The sequence below is a fragment of the Anolis sagrei genome, chromosome Y, assembly GCF_037176765.1.
Source record: "Anolis sagrei isolate rAnoSag1 chromosome Y, rAnoSag1.mat, whole genome shotgun sequence".
In the NCBI taxonomy this organism is placed as follows: Eukaryota; Metazoa; Chordata; class Lepidosauria; order Squamata; family Dactyloidae; genus Anolis; species Anolis sagrei.
Window position 1 is genome coordinate 10,207,885 of NC_090035.1, and position 15,293 is coordinate 10,223,177.

At 43.1% G+C, this 15,293-nt stretch overlaps 1 protein-coding gene across 1 annotated transcript in view; it reads left to right on the top strand.

Moving 5' to 3' along the window:
• LOC137095486 (lysosomal alpha-glucosidase-like) overlaps positions 1–15,293 on the top strand; it is a 62,350-nt gene that overhangs the window by 27,237 nt on the left and 19,820 nt on the right. Inside the window, exons 6-12 of the mRNA XM_067462212.1 lie at positions 6,324–6,443; positions 7,602–7,720; positions 9,356–9,487; positions 11,578–11,688; positions 13,154–13,267; positions 14,836–14,920; positions 15,123–15,240. Of these exons, the coding sequence (XP_067318313.1) occupies positions 6,324–6,443; positions 7,602–7,720; positions 9,356–9,487; positions 11,578–11,688; positions 13,154–13,267; positions 14,836–14,920; positions 15,123–15,240 (799 nt within the window). The remainder of the gene's footprint in view (positions 1–6,323; positions 6,444–7,601; positions 7,721–9,355; positions 9,488–11,577; positions 11,689–13,153; positions 13,268–14,835; positions 14,921–15,122; positions 15,241–15,293) is intronic.

Genomic DNA, 15,293 nt, shown 5'->3' on the forward strand with positions numbered 1-15,293 from the left:
CTTTGCCTCCGGAGACCAGCCGCTTTGCACCTCCAGGCTGCCCGCCTTTCCTGATCTTTCCTCTGCGATGCATGGCCTTTTGGCTTTGCAGAGACAGCAGGAGGGTTTGAGAAGGCAAGGGAAGCCAGAGAAAGAGAAACAGGTCGAATCTCTTTCAGACATCCTTTCCATTTGGCCTCATTTTGGCAATATTTCCAACAAGCTGATGGTCTCAGTGAGGACCTTGCCAGAATGGGATGTGTGAAGCTTGATTCATTCATTCATTCATTCACCATATTGGCCACCTCTAGATTGGATTACTGTAATGCGCTCTACGTGGGGCTGCCCTTGAAAATGGCTCGGAAATTCCAGCTGGTCCAACGAGCGGTAGCCAGGATGTTACAGAGAAAGGTCAACCCTCCTGTTTAGGGAGCTCCATTGGCTGCCGTTTACCTACCGAACCCAATTCAAGGTGCAGGTGCTTACCTACAAAGCCCTAAACGGTTTGGGACCTGCCTACTTGCATGACCGCATCTGGAGTCCTCATGGACAACAAGTTAAACATGAGCCAACAATGTGATGTGGCGGCAAAAAAAGCCAATGGGATTTTGGCCTGCATCAATAGGAGCATAGTGTCTAGATCTAGGGAAGTAATGCTACCCCTCTATTCTGTTTTGGTTAGACCACATCTGGAATATTGTGTCCAGTTCTGGGCACCACAATTCAAGAGAGATATTGACAAGCTGGAATGTGTCCAGAGGAGAGCGACTAAAATGATAAAAGGTCTGGAGAACAAGCCCTATGAGGAGCGGCTTAAGGAGCTGGGCATGTTTAGCCTGAAGAAGAGAAGGCTGAGAGGAGACATGATATCCATGTATAAATATGTGAGAGGAAGCCACAGGGAGGAGGGAGCAAGCCTGTTTTCTGCTTCCCTGGAGACTAGGACACGGAACAATGGCTTCAAACTACAAGAGAGGAGATTCCATCTGAACATGAGGAAGAACTTCCTGACTGTGAGAGCCGTTCAGCAGTGGAACTCTCTGCCCCAGAGTGTGGTGGAGGCTCCTTCTTTGGAAGCTTTTAAACAGAGGCTGGATGGCCATCTGTCAGGGGTGATTTGAATGCAATATTCCTGCTTCTTGGCAGAATGGGGTTGGACTGGATGGCCCATGAGGTCTCTTCCAACTCTTTGATTCTATGATTCTATGATTCTATCTCCGTTTACGAACCCACGCGTTCCCTCCGTTCATCCGGAGAGGCCCTGCTCGCGATCCCACCTGCGTCGCAGGCGCGTTTGGTGGGGATGAGGGACAGGGCCTTCTCTGTGGTTGCCCCCCGACTCTGGAACACTCTCCGCAAAAGACATTAGACTGACCCCCTCACTGGCAGTCTTCAGGAAGAACTTGAAGACTTGGCTGTTCCAATGTGCCTTTCCGGAGTAGGATAACTCCCAGCTCTAAGTCCCAAAAGCACTTTATTAGAGTTTAAGACTCTCTACACATTGCACTTGCCCGGAAATCCAATGTACCACCAGCCACACCCAGCACTTTTTTTTTAACCTGTACCTATCACTGACCCAGCCCTGGTTTTTATTGTGTAATGGTGTCATGTTTGTTATTGCTATGTTTTAATTTTTAATTTGCTTTGAATTGTATTCTTATTGTTTTGTTGTTGTTGTGTTGAGGCCTCGGCCTTTGTAAGCCGCATCGAATCCCTTGGGAGATGCTAGCGGGGTACAAATAAAGTTTAATAATAATAATAATAATAATAATAATAATATATACCGCCTTTCTCAGCCCAAAGGCGACTCAAGGCGGTTTACAGCTCCCTGTTGGCCGTCACCTCCCCCAGCTCTTTCACCTTGATTAGAAGGCTCATCAGTTCCTCCTCGCTTTCGGCCATCAAAGTGGTGTCATCTGCATATCTAAGGTTGTTAATGTTTCTTCCAGCAATTTTTATCCCAGCCTTGCATTCGTCAAGCCCTGCACATCGCATGATGTGTTCTGCATACAAGTTGAATAGGTTGTGGGAGAGTATACAAGTTTACAGTCAGCAATCAATGCCCCCAATAACATAAAATATAATCAAGAGCATTAACATATAATATAAGCCATATAAGAACAGTAGAAACAATAAAAACAATAAAAACACAAGTCCTCAGCGTCTCAATACTAAAATCATCCAGTTGCATCATCCCATCTGATGTGCTGTCTAAGGGTTGTCAAGTCATCTCATTTCAGGCTGTATTTCAGAGGAAGGAACTGGCAAAACCACATGTTGAGGTCTCATTCTGTTTGAAAATCTTGAAATTCGTGGGATCAGCACAAGTCAACTGGCAACGGAGAATCATAGAATCATTGAGTTGGAAGAGACCTTGTGGTCCATCCAGTCCAACCCCATTCTGCCAAGAAGCAGGAAAATTGCATTCAAAGCACTCCCAACAGATGGCCATTCAGCCTCTGTTTAAAAGCCTTCAAAGAAAGAGCCTCCACCACACATTGAATCATTGAATGCATTGCTTTATTAAGTGTGTACATGTCTTTGAGGGAGTTGGCAGGGGGTTGAACTGGATGGCCTTACTTACTTATTTACTTTGGTTTCCAGGTGGAAGGTGGTCCTGTTCAGGGTTGGCTTGACACACCTTCCTCTTGGAAAGTTTCTCCCTTTCGTCCGCCATTCATTGCTCTTTGAATTCCACAGCATTGCTAGTCACAGCTGACCTCCAGCTAGAGCGCTCAAGGGCCAGGGCTTCCCAGTATATGGTCATGCTGATCTCTTCCAACTCAATGATTCTATGATTCTAAGTTGCCAATTGACTTATGGCAATCCCATGAATTTCATGGTGGTTTTCCAGTTCCTTTCTCTGAAATATAGCCTGTAGTGCCTGGAATTCCTTCGCAACCTCCCATCCAGTGACAGATCAGATGGGATGTGGTGCATTTGGAGCAGAGGTGCCCAAACTATGGCCCATGAGCCGAATGCTGCTGTCCAAGGTCCTTGACCCGGCCCTTGCCCTAAACTTTAGACTTAGTGTCGTCCTAAGTCTGAAACGACTTGAAGGCCCACAATAACAACAATCCTAATTAACTCGACTCTCTCATCAATCCACACTTCCCATTGAAATATTATTGGTATGTTTATTTTGGCTAATATTGTTCTTCATTTTCAATATTGTTTTGTTTTTTCGTGTTTGTTTGCACTACAAATTTTATTTATTTCACTAGCTGTCCCCTGCCACGTGATGCTGTGGCCCAGTCTGTATATATGTTTTGTGTGTGTATATATGTGTGTATATCTATCTATCTATCTATCTATCTATCTATCTATCTATCTATGCAAACACACATATATACACATATACGCAAATATATACACAAATATATAGATAGATAGATGGGTGTATATGTGTGTGTGTATATGTGTGTATATATGTGTGTATACGTGTGTATATATTTGTGTATTTCTGTGTTTTTATGTGTATATGTATATTGTGTATATGTGTGTGCTTGTGTATATATGTATATGTATGTCTATATGTATATGTGTGTATGCATGAATGTGTATATGTAAATATATGTGTATGTGTACATGTATGTGTGAATGTTTATATGTATGTGTATATTTATGTGTGTATACGTGTGTATATATTTGTGTATTTCTGTGTTTATATGTGTATATGTATATTGTGTATATGTGTGTGCTTGTGTATATATGCGTATGTATGTCTATATGTATATGCGTGTATGTACGCATGTGTATATGTAAATATATGTGTATGTGTACATGTATGTGTGAATGTCTGTATGTATGTGTATATTTGTGTGTCCTTGTGTACATGTGTGTGTGTGTATGTGTGCATGTGTATATGTATATGAGTGTATGTGTATAGGTATATATAGTTTATTGGGGGGGGGTTAAGTCTGTTCTGCTGGGTTTTTTATGTGTTTTTAGGGGTGATGGACACTCATTAGCCTGATAGGTGTATTGTGTCCAAGTTTGTTGTCAATTCGTCCAGTGGTTTTTGTGTTATATCAATCCAATAAAACAAACATTACATTTTTATTTATATAGATATCAAAACATTGCATAAATTAGTATAAAACTGCACTACAAATAAGATACATGCAGTGTGCATGGGAATTCGTTCATTATTTTGCAAACTATAGCCCGGCCCCTAGTCAGAGGGACCATGAAGTGGTCCTCTGTTTAAAAAGTTTGAGGAACCTGGATTTAGATTATCAAGTCCACTGCCAAGAACTAGGAACAGGCAGCCAGTTCTGTCCCAATGGCTCAAGGCTCTTCTCTTGGAAAACCCTTCAGGTTCTTGACCAACTCATGAATCAGCAGGGCTCTCTTCAGTAGCGGAAACTGCAACCTCTTTAGTGTGGAAATGAAGGCAGTGGGCATTATGCTTTCCAAGTCACATTCTAAGGGTGGAGTGTGTATGTTTGTGTTTCTAAAAGCAGTTCTCTCCCCTGTTCCTTTTAAGAGCAGCCAGCAACAGAACAGACAAAGATCATTTGCAGCATTTCTGTGTTATTTTCTCTATATAAAGTAGTGCAGAAGTCCTCAAAGTATGTCTGATCTTGGAGACAAAGCAGGGCCAGCCCTGGTTAGTACTTGGATGGGAGACTGCCCATAAATACCAGGTGCTGTAGGCTCTATTTCAGAGGAAGAAACTGGCAAACCCACCTTTAAGAATTTCTTGCTTGAAGAAAAAAAATCTTAATGGTATTTTAACTTTGTAGTCATGAAGCAAGTATGTAATTATTTTTTTTTAATGTTTGTACCTGGCTGCTTTTATATTGTAGTGGGTTGTGACATGATATTGCGAGCAGCCTTGAGCCTTGAGTTCCTATCAGGAGAAAGGTGGGATTCAAATAAAGATGATGATGATAGTTGCCTGAGAAAACCCTATGAAGTTGATATGATCACCATAAGTCAACAGGGTACTTGAAGGCACAAACAACAACAACAACAACAACAATAATAAAACTTTATTTATACCCCTCCACCATCTCCCCAAGGAACTCGGAGTGGCTTACATGAGGCCAAGCCCAACAACACATCAAAAACAACAAGCAATTATAAAAACAACAAGCAATAAACAAAAATAAACAGTACAGTTAATCATCAGTCCCTGGCACCATTTAAAAACTTGGCATGATGTTAAATCTCCTTTGACCAGAAGCTGGCCATTTGGAGTGCCTCTGGTGTTGCCATAAGTTGTGTATGTGGCAGAGCTCAGGGTGCATTGCAGCAGGTGGTCAGTGGTTTGTTCTTCTCCACACTTGCATGTCATGGACTCCACATTGTTGCCCCATTTCTTAAGGTTGGCTCTGCATCTCGTGGTGCCAGAGCGCAGTCTGTTCAGTGTCTTCCAAGTCACCCAGTCTTCTGTGTGTCTCTCATCTGGTATCGGCCACTGACTGAGGTTCTGGGTTTTAGCCTGCCACATTTGGACTCTAGCTTGCTGAGGTCATCCTGCAATTATCTCTGTTGATCTTAGAAAGCTATTTCCAAGGCATTGATGTGCTGGCTGATATCCGAACAGGGAATGGGCTGGAGATGTCACTGCCTTAGTCCTTTCATTATTGGCTGCTACTTCCTGGTGGATGTCAGGTGGTGCAATATTGGTTAAACAGTATAATTTCTCCAGTGTTGTAGGATGAAGACATCTTGTGATAATGCAACATGTCTCATTAAGAGCCACATCCACTGTTTAAACGTGGTGAGATGTGTTATACACTGGGCATGCATACTCAGCAGCAGAGTAGCAAAGCGCAAGGACAGATGTTTTCACTGTGTCTGGTTGTGATCCCCAGGTTGTGACAGTCAGCTTTCATATGACATTATTTCTAGCACCCTTTTTTTGCTTGATCGTCAAGCCTTGCTTCTTGTAAGTCAGAGCACGGTCCAGGTATTTTGGTGTGATTATTGTTGCTTGAGAAAATGCTGTGAAATTCACATGATCATCATTAGTCAACAGGGTACATGAAGGCACATACAACAAAAACATCAACAGCAGCAACAACAACATTATTATCAGTCCCTGGTACCATTTATTTTCAGCCAGGTTGGCTGGAAGTGACAAAAACTATAATCTGATTTACCTCTAAATGCTCGGGTTGGGGAAGGCTGACATGGAAGTTCAGGTTCTTCTTATACTTTTTGGCTAACCCTCCGTTGTAAGATGTGTTAGAAAATAATGCAAAACCTTTAAAAGCCACCCAAGTGTTATTGAGCTGAAGAGAAAGAGTTCCATCCTTGTAGGGGAACCTGAAAGACTGTTATGAAAACGACTGTATTTTAAGCCTCCTTCCTCCTTGTTGTTCTTTGCCCAGAGGTGGCCCTTCAGCCGGCACCTGCCCTCACCTGGAGGACCATCGGAGGAGTTCTGGATTTCTACATCTTTCTAGGACCAGATCCCAACTTGGTGGTCCAGCAGTACCAGCAGGTGATTGGTGAGCATCTAAGCATCGCAAGCCACATTGCAAAGGGTGGCCATATTGAACAAATCATTTTTCAGAAGAACTGAGCATGATATGAGAAGGTCAGGCAAGAACTGGGGAATAATAGTAGCAGGAAGTAAATTTTCAGCCTGAGATACATTCATTTCCAGCTGTGGCTGGAGAAGCAGCCCATCCAAAGGATGTTCCTTCCATCACTGCTGAGAAATAATGTATCTCCTCCTGCTTTCCTGCTTGGTGAAAGCACAAGAAGACCCATGGCGAGGGTTTGCGCAGAATGCCTTGAAGTGGCGCAGCTGGCTGGGAGTCAGCTGCATTAGATCACTACTGACCGAAAGGTCATGAATTCGAAGCCAGCCCGGGTTGGAGTGAGTTTCCAACCAATTTGTGTAGCTTGTTGTTGACCTTTGCATCCCGAAAGACAGTTAAATCAAGTCAAGTAGGAAATGTAGGTATCGCTTATGGGGGGAGGCAAATTTAACTAATTTATGAGACCATAAAAATCTCCAGCAAGCATGCAAAGAATGAGGAAGTACTGGATTGTTGTAGGTTTTTTCGGGCTATATGGCCATGGTCTAGAGGCATTCTCTCCTGACGTTTCGCCTTCATCTTTGGCACGCATCCTCAGAGGTAGTGAGGTCTGTTGGAACTAGGAAAAAGAGTTTATATATCTGTGGAATGACCAGGGTGGGACAAAGGACTCTTGTCTGCTGGAGCTAGGTGTGAATGTTTCAACTGACCACCTTGATTAGCATATAATGACCTGACAGCATATAATGAGGAAGTACTTTGTCAGCGTCGCAAATGGTCAGTGAAACGACAGCTCCCCTGCTGGCCAGAATACCCTCAAGAAAAAGCTGGAATGTTAAATTGCCTCTGTGTCTGTCTATATATGTTGTGTGTCTATGGCATTGAATGTTTGCCATGTATATGTACATTGTAATCCGCCCTGAGTCCCTTGCGGGGTGAGAAGGGTGGAATATAAATAAATAAATGAATAAATAAGCCAAACCTTTTGAAGTGACTTCCAAGCATTTGCATATCCCACAGCCTATGGGAGATCCCTGTTTTTGGATTTGGGGAGTTGAAGTCCAGCAAAAGCAATTGGGTTGAGAAACCCACTGCGCAAAACACCCTCTGTTTTTGTTTCAGGCTTCCCGGCCATGCCTCCTTATTGGGGCCTGGGCTTCCACCTCTGCCGCTGGGGCTACGGGAGCAGCAATGAGACCTGGGAGACCGTAAAAGCCATGAGGAATTTTCAGATCCCCCAGGTAAACATAAGCGTACTATTGTCTGTCATCAGAGGCTTGGTAGAATTGTGAAGATTTCATAGGGAGTGTGGAATATGCCAAGCCTTTGACTCTGACAAAATTTTAGGCAGTGGTTTTTAGAGCTCCAAATATAGCCAATCCCAGGTGTACGTCCTAATGTACCCCAGTTGTGGGCTGCATCTGCATTATACGGTTATAGTGCTATCATTTCATGTTACCCTGGGATTTGTAATCTGTTAAGGAACTAGAGCTGCACTCCTTTGAACATTGGAGAGCGAAAGCATTATAGCCTAAACTCTGATTTATATCTGGTAAGCTTTGATTCCCCAAATAAATCTCATGGCTAAGTCAGGCAAGGTTTTGAACCTGGGCCTCACCTGTCCCTTAACCTGACACACTAACCCAGTGTTTCCCACTCTTCCTAATGCCGCGACCCCTTAATACAGTTCCTCATGTTGTGGTGACCCCCGATCATAAAATTATTTTTGTTGCTACTTCGTAATTGTAATTTTCCTAAGATTATGAATCGTAATGCAAATATCTGATATGCAGGATGTATTTTCATTCACTGGACCAAATTTGGCACAAATACCCAATACGCCCAAATTTGAATACTGGTGGGGTTGGGTGAGGTATTGATTTTGTCATTTGGGAGTTGTAATTGCTGGGATTTATAGTTCACCTACAATCAAAGAGCATTCTGAACCCCACCAATGATAGAATTGGGCCAAACTTCCTACACAGAACCCTCATGCCTTGAAAGGACTTGCTGACGCAAACCTCCCTCCAGCCTCAATGATGGAACTGAACCAAACTTGGCACACAGAACTCCCATGACCAAGAGAAAATACTGGAAGGGTTTGGTGGGCATTGACCTTGAGTTTTGGAATTGTAGTTCACCTATATCCAGAGAGCACTGAGGACTCAAACTATGATGGATCTGGACCAAACTTGGAACAAATCCTCAATATGCCCAAATGTGAACACTGGTGGAGTTTGGAGAAAATAGACTTTGACATTTGGGAGTTGTAGTTGCTGAGATTTATAGTTTACCTACAACCAAAGAGCATTCTGAACCCCACCAATGATAGAATTGGGCCAAACTTCCCACACAGAACCCCCATGAATTTGGGGAAAATACACCTTGACGTTTGGGACCTTGACATTTGGGAGTTCTAGTTGCTGGGATTTATAGTTCATGTACAATCAAAGAGCATTCTGAACCCCCCAAAGCAATATGATTGTTTTGGGGGGTTCAGAATGCTCTGATTTTACATGAACTATAAATAATTGTATAGTTCATGAATTATATAATTGTATAGTTCATGTACAATCAAAGAGCATTCTGAACGCCCCAAAACTATATAACCTCCCACACAGAAACTACATGAGCACCAAAAAATACTGTGTTTTCTGATGGTATTTGGCGACCCCTCTGACACTCCCTCATGACCCCCCCAGGAGTCCTGACCCCCAGATTGAGAAATGCTGCACTAACCAGTATGTCACACAGTCTTTTGGATGGGCATCTTTCAGGAGTGTTTTAATTATATATTCCTGCATGGCAGGGAATTGGATCCTTCTTCTTGTGCTTATGTATCCTTCTTCTCCTCGTCTCTCATTTCTTTTTCGTAGGATGCCCAGTGGAACGACATTGACTACATGGAGGGCTATCGGGACTTCACCGTGGACTCTCAGAAGTTTGGCGCTCTTCCCCAGATGGTGGAAGACCTCCACAAACATGGACAATATTATGTTATGATTCTGGTAACCTGCTTTTTATTCTCATTAAGCTAGCCTGGTGTCCTCCTGAAACAAAGAATATTATTACTATACCTCCCAAAATCCCCCACCCAGGCTAACTGGGGATACTGGGATTTGTTGCCCATAGAATATGTTTCCAGCCCCCCAATAGGAGAGAATCTGTAATACCGGATATACTTGAGTAGAAGCCGACCCGAGTAGAAACTGAGGCACCTAATTTTACCACAAAAAAAACTGGTGAAACCTATTGACTCAACTATAAGCTAAGAGTGGGAAACGCTGCAGCTATTGGTAAATTTCAAAATAAAAATAGGTATAAATAAAATTGGGGCCCCCGGTGGCGCAGTGGGTTAAAGCGCTGAGCTGCTGAGCTTGTTGATCGAAAGGTCGCAGGTTCGATTCCGGGGAGCGGCATGAGCTTCCGCTGTCAGCCCTAGCTTCTGCCAACCTAGCAGTTCGAAAACATGCAAATGTGAGTAGATCAATAGGTACCGCTCCAGCGGGAAGGTAACGGCGCTCCATGCAGTCATGCCGGCCACATGACCTTGGAGGTGTCTACGGACAACGCTGGCTCTTCGGCTTAGAAATGGAGATGAGCACCACACCCCAGAGTCAGACATGACTGGACTTAATGTCAGGAGACTACCTTTACCTTTACCTATCAATAAAATTACATTAATTGAGGTATCATTAGGTTAAATGTCTTCAAATCTATATAAATAAAAATGTAATGTTCGTTTGTGGGATTAACAGAACTCAAAAACCACTGAACGAATTGGCACCAAATTTGGATAGCATACACCTAACAACCCAATATATGTCCTTCACTAAAAAAAAATCGATTTTGTCATTTGGGAGTTGTAGTTGCTGGGATTTATAGTTCACCTACAATCAAAGAGCATTCTGAACTCCACCAACGATGGAATTGAACCAAACTTGTCACACAGTTCTCCCATGACCAACAGAAAATACTGGAAGGGTTTGGTGGGCAGTGTCCTTTGGTTTTGGAGTTGTAGTTCACCTACATCCAGAGATCACTGTGGACTCAAACAATGATGGATCTGGGCCAAATTCTACATAAATACTCAATATGTCCAAATGTGAACACTGGTAGAGTTTGGGGAAAATAGAATCTTGACATTTGGGAGTTGTAGTTGCTGGAATTTATAGTTCACCTACAATCACAGAGCATCCTGAATCCCACCAACAATAGAATTGGGCGAAACCTCCCACACAGAACCCCCATGTGGGCCACAGCAACGCATGGCAGGGGACGGCTAGTATTTACATAAAACTGTAATTTAAGATAAGACTATCCAACTCTGATTAAACCATTATTCTAACCTTCTTCAATGCAAATGTGCTTACATATCCTTCCAATAATAATAAAGAGAGTAAAATAATAAATGTAAAAATAATATAATAGAGTAAAATAATAAGTGTAATATAAAGAATAATAGAATAAATTAATGTAAATATAATAATAATGAGATAAAATAATAAATAGATAAAATAATAATAAAATAATAATAAATAACTTTGACTCGAGTATAAGGCGAGGGGGGCTTTTTCAGCCTTAAAAAAGGGCTGAAAAACTCAGCTTATACTCAACTATTTCCGGTAATTGTTTCTTTATGTAGAGTGAAAACTGGAATGGACTTATTTATAAGGCTACATGAAAGAGCTCACCAAAGGACAGTGGGATGCAAGGGCTCAATGTCCAAATTCGCAAAACAATGGCTTCAAACTACAAGAGAGGAGATTCCATCTGAACATGAGAAAAAACTTCCTGACTGTGAGAGCCGTTCAGCAGTGGAACTCTCTGCCCCGGAGTGTGGTGGAGGCTCCTTCTTTGGAAGCTTTTAAACAGGGGCTGGATGGCCATCTGTCAGGGGTGATTTGAATGCAATATTCCTGCTTCATGGCAGAATGGGGTTGGACTGGATGACCCATGAGGTCTCTTCCAACTCTTTGATTCTATGATTCTGATGTGCTTTTGAATACAGGTTTCATTTCCCTTCTTCCTTCCCTTCCTTCTTTCTTTTTCTTTCTTTCTTTCTTTCTTTCTTTCTTTCTTTCTTTCTTTCTCCTAGGATCCTGGGATCAGCAGCACTCAGCCTCCTGGCTCTTACTGGCCTTACGATGAAGGTTTGAAACGTGGTGTATTCATCAATAACACCCAAGGAGAACCTCTGATAGGGAAGGTGAGAACGCAAAAATAGAAGAAAAAATTGACTTGTTGTGTTGCTTCATTTCTAAAATGCTCGTCTTTTCCTTATATAAACATCTCTAAAATGGGTTGTAGGTACATCTTATGCATTTTTCTTGGTAGTGGTGCTATTGAAATCGAGGTGCATCTTACAATTGAAGAAATACAGTAATACAAAGTCCACTGTTACATTTTTATTTATCATGTCAGGGCAACCAGTCGATTATATTACATTTCTAACAGAACAAAGCAAACAAACAGACAAAATACAAAATTTGTGAGTTTGGTAGTTAATTAAGTGTCCTTTGATCAGTATCTGGCCACTTGGAGTGCTTCTGGTGTTGCCGCAAGAAGGTCCTCCATTGTGTATGTGGCAGGGCTCAGATTGCATTGCAGCAGGTGGTCAGTGGTTTGCTCTTCTACACACTCACATGTCGAGGATTCCACTTTGTAGTGCCATTTCTGAAGGTTGGCTCTGCATCTCATGGTGCCAGAGCGCAGTCTGTTCAGCGCCTTCCAAGTTGCCCAGTCCTCTGTGTGCCCAGGGGGGGCGTCTCTCATTTGGTATCAGCCATTGGTTGAGGTTCTGGTTTGAGCCTGCCACTTTTGGACTCTCGCTTGCTGAGGTGTTCCAGCGAGTGTCTCTGTAGATCTAAGAAAACTATTTCTTGATTTAAGTCGTTGACGTGCTGGCTGATACCCAAACAGGGGATGAGCTGGAGATGTCTCTGCCTTGGTCCTTTCAATATTGGCTGCTACTTCCCGGCAGATGTCAGGTGGTGCAATACCTGCTAAGCAGTGTAATTTCTTTAGTGGTGATAATGCGGCATGTCTCATTAAGAGCCACATCCACTGTTTTAGTGTGGTGAGATGTGTTCCACACTGGGCATGCATACTCAGCAGCAGAGTAGCACAGCACAAGGGCAGATGTCTTCACTGTGTCTGGTTGTGATCCCCAGGTGGTGCAATAAACATGCAATATAATTGTTTGGTGTAGCTGATATTAACTTAGATCAACCAGTCCACATCCTACTGCCTTCCCAAATGTTTTGTATTCCTTTACTGTCATCCACAACAATGCCCCAATGGCATAATGGTTAAACGCTTGTGCCGGCAGAACTGCTGACCAAAAGGTCAGCGGTTCAAATCCAGGGCGCGGGATGAGTACCCATTTGTCAGCTCCAGCTTATCAAGCGGGGACATGAGAGTAGCCTCCCACAGGATGGTAAAACATCTGGGCACCCCCTGGGCAACATCCTTGCAGACAGCCAATTCTCTCACACCAGAAGCGACGCAGTTTCTCAAGTTGTTTCAGACACGAAAAAATCCACAACAATTGACTCCTTGCCGTGGAATTAGCAGCATTCATCTTATTCTGCATTCTAACAGATTTGCAACACTTCCTCAGTGTTGTCAGTCACATTCTTGTGTGTGTGTGTTTTTAATTCTTCTCCTTCTAGGTCTGGCCTGGTCTTACTGCTTATCCTGACTTCTCTAACCCAGATACTCACCAATGGTGGCTGGAGAATCTGAATCGTTTCCACTCCATTGTTCCCTTTGATGGCATTTGGATTGTGAGTCTTTTCTTAGCTTTTACCTAAGTATGAATTGACACAAACACTTGAAAGCGGGAAATCGTTTGCATTACTTTAGAACAGGCCTTTCCAACTAATACTCCAGTGGTTCCCAATCTTTTTTTGACCAGGGACCACTCTCCAACATTAGGACCAAAAGGGTTATGAATCAGTTTTTGGTCATCTTTAGATTCAGTTTGGATATTTGAGGTGCTGATTCAGAAAACTGCATTGGATAGACCACCTCAGCTCTAGTTTCTGATATAGAACATATGCCATCCAATAGTCTCCATCTGCTTGCCCACAAAAAAAAAAAACATATTTAATAAGCCTCGGCATTATAAGAAGGTTTTGCAAAACCAGTTGCTCTTGTTGCAACAGTGGATTGAGGCTGCAGACCATATTTTAGTTCTTGCGGACCACTGGTGGTCCACAGACCACAGGTTGGGAACCACTACTATACCCTCTAGATATGTTAGACTGCAATCCACATTATCCAAAACCAGCATCTGTTGTAGTAACCAGGACCCTGCCCTGAGGAAACTGCAGTGTAACATTTGCCTGAGGTCAAAAAGGAAGGAATGGGAGAAACACAGAAGCAGAGGTAAATGGAATATACATTATTTCAATTCAGAATAACATGGGGCAACCTTATTGATAAGGTAAAGGCAAAGGTTTCCCCTTCACCTTAAGTCTAGTCATGTCCAACTCTAAGAGGGTGGTGGTCATCTCCATTTCTAAGCCAAAGAGCCGGCGTTGTCCGTAGACACCTCCAAGGTTATGTGGCCACCATGACTGCATGGAGTGCTGTTACTTTCCCACTGAAGTGGTGCCTATTGATCTACTCACATTTGCATGTTTTCAAACTGCTAGGTTGGCAAAAACTGAGCCAAATAGTGGGAGCTCACCCGGCTCCCCTGATTCGAACCGCCGACCTTTCGGTCAGCAAGTTCAGCAGCTTGGTTTAACCTGCTGCGCCACCCTATTGATAATCACTCCAAAGCACCGGGATTGTGGCGCAGCTGGTTGAGTGTCAGCTGCATTAAGATCACTCTGACCAAAAGGTCATGCGTTCGAAGCCAGCCTGGGTTGGAGTGGGTTTCCAACCAATTGTGTAGCCTGTTGTCAACCTTTGCAACCCGAAGGACAGTTGCATCTGTCAAGTAGGAAAATTAGGTACCACCTTAAAGTGTGGGGAGGCTAAATTAACTAATTTATGAGGCCATAAAAAAAGACTCTAGCAAGCACTCCAGCAAAAAAGCATGCGAGGAATGCGGAAGTACTTCATCAGTGTCGCAGATGGACGATGAAAGCGACAGCTCCCCTGGCGGCCAGAAAAAGTTAAATAGCCTCTGTCTATGTCTGTATATGTTGTATGTCAAAATTGGCATTGAATGTTTGCCATATATGTGTACACTGTAATCCGCCCTGAGTCCCCTGTGGGGTGAGAAGGGCGGAATATAAAAGCTGTAAATAAATACAAAGGTCCTGACTTCACAAGACCCCTCAAAATACAGCATTAGAACTGTATTCTCACTGAACTCTTAAGCCTGATATCTTTATTTTAGGACATGAATGAACCATCTGACTTCATGGATGGCTCCTCAGAAGGCTGTTCTCAAGGAGAACTGGATAACCCCCCATATGTGCCTGGTAAGAAAAACGTTAACTCCTCCTGGGTTTTGACCAGAACAAGCAAATTATTGACAGAATGGCACAAACATCATGTGATAGGATCCATTCAGAAATGGAGTATATCCCAATGTGATAAGGTCCCTATTTGCCACCCCACTGGCATGGAACCAGCCAGCTTCCCTTGCATGCCACTAACCAGGCTTTCCCTCTCTCCTGTCAGCTGTATTGGGAGGTTTCCTTTCTGCCAAGACCATCTGCACCTCTGCCAGGCAAAGCACCTCTACGCACTACAACCTCCACAACCTGTATGGATTGATGGAAGCCAAAGCAACTGCTAGGTAACCCTGTCCTTGGTGCATGGATGAGATCGGTTGTATGTCAGTCTGTTCAG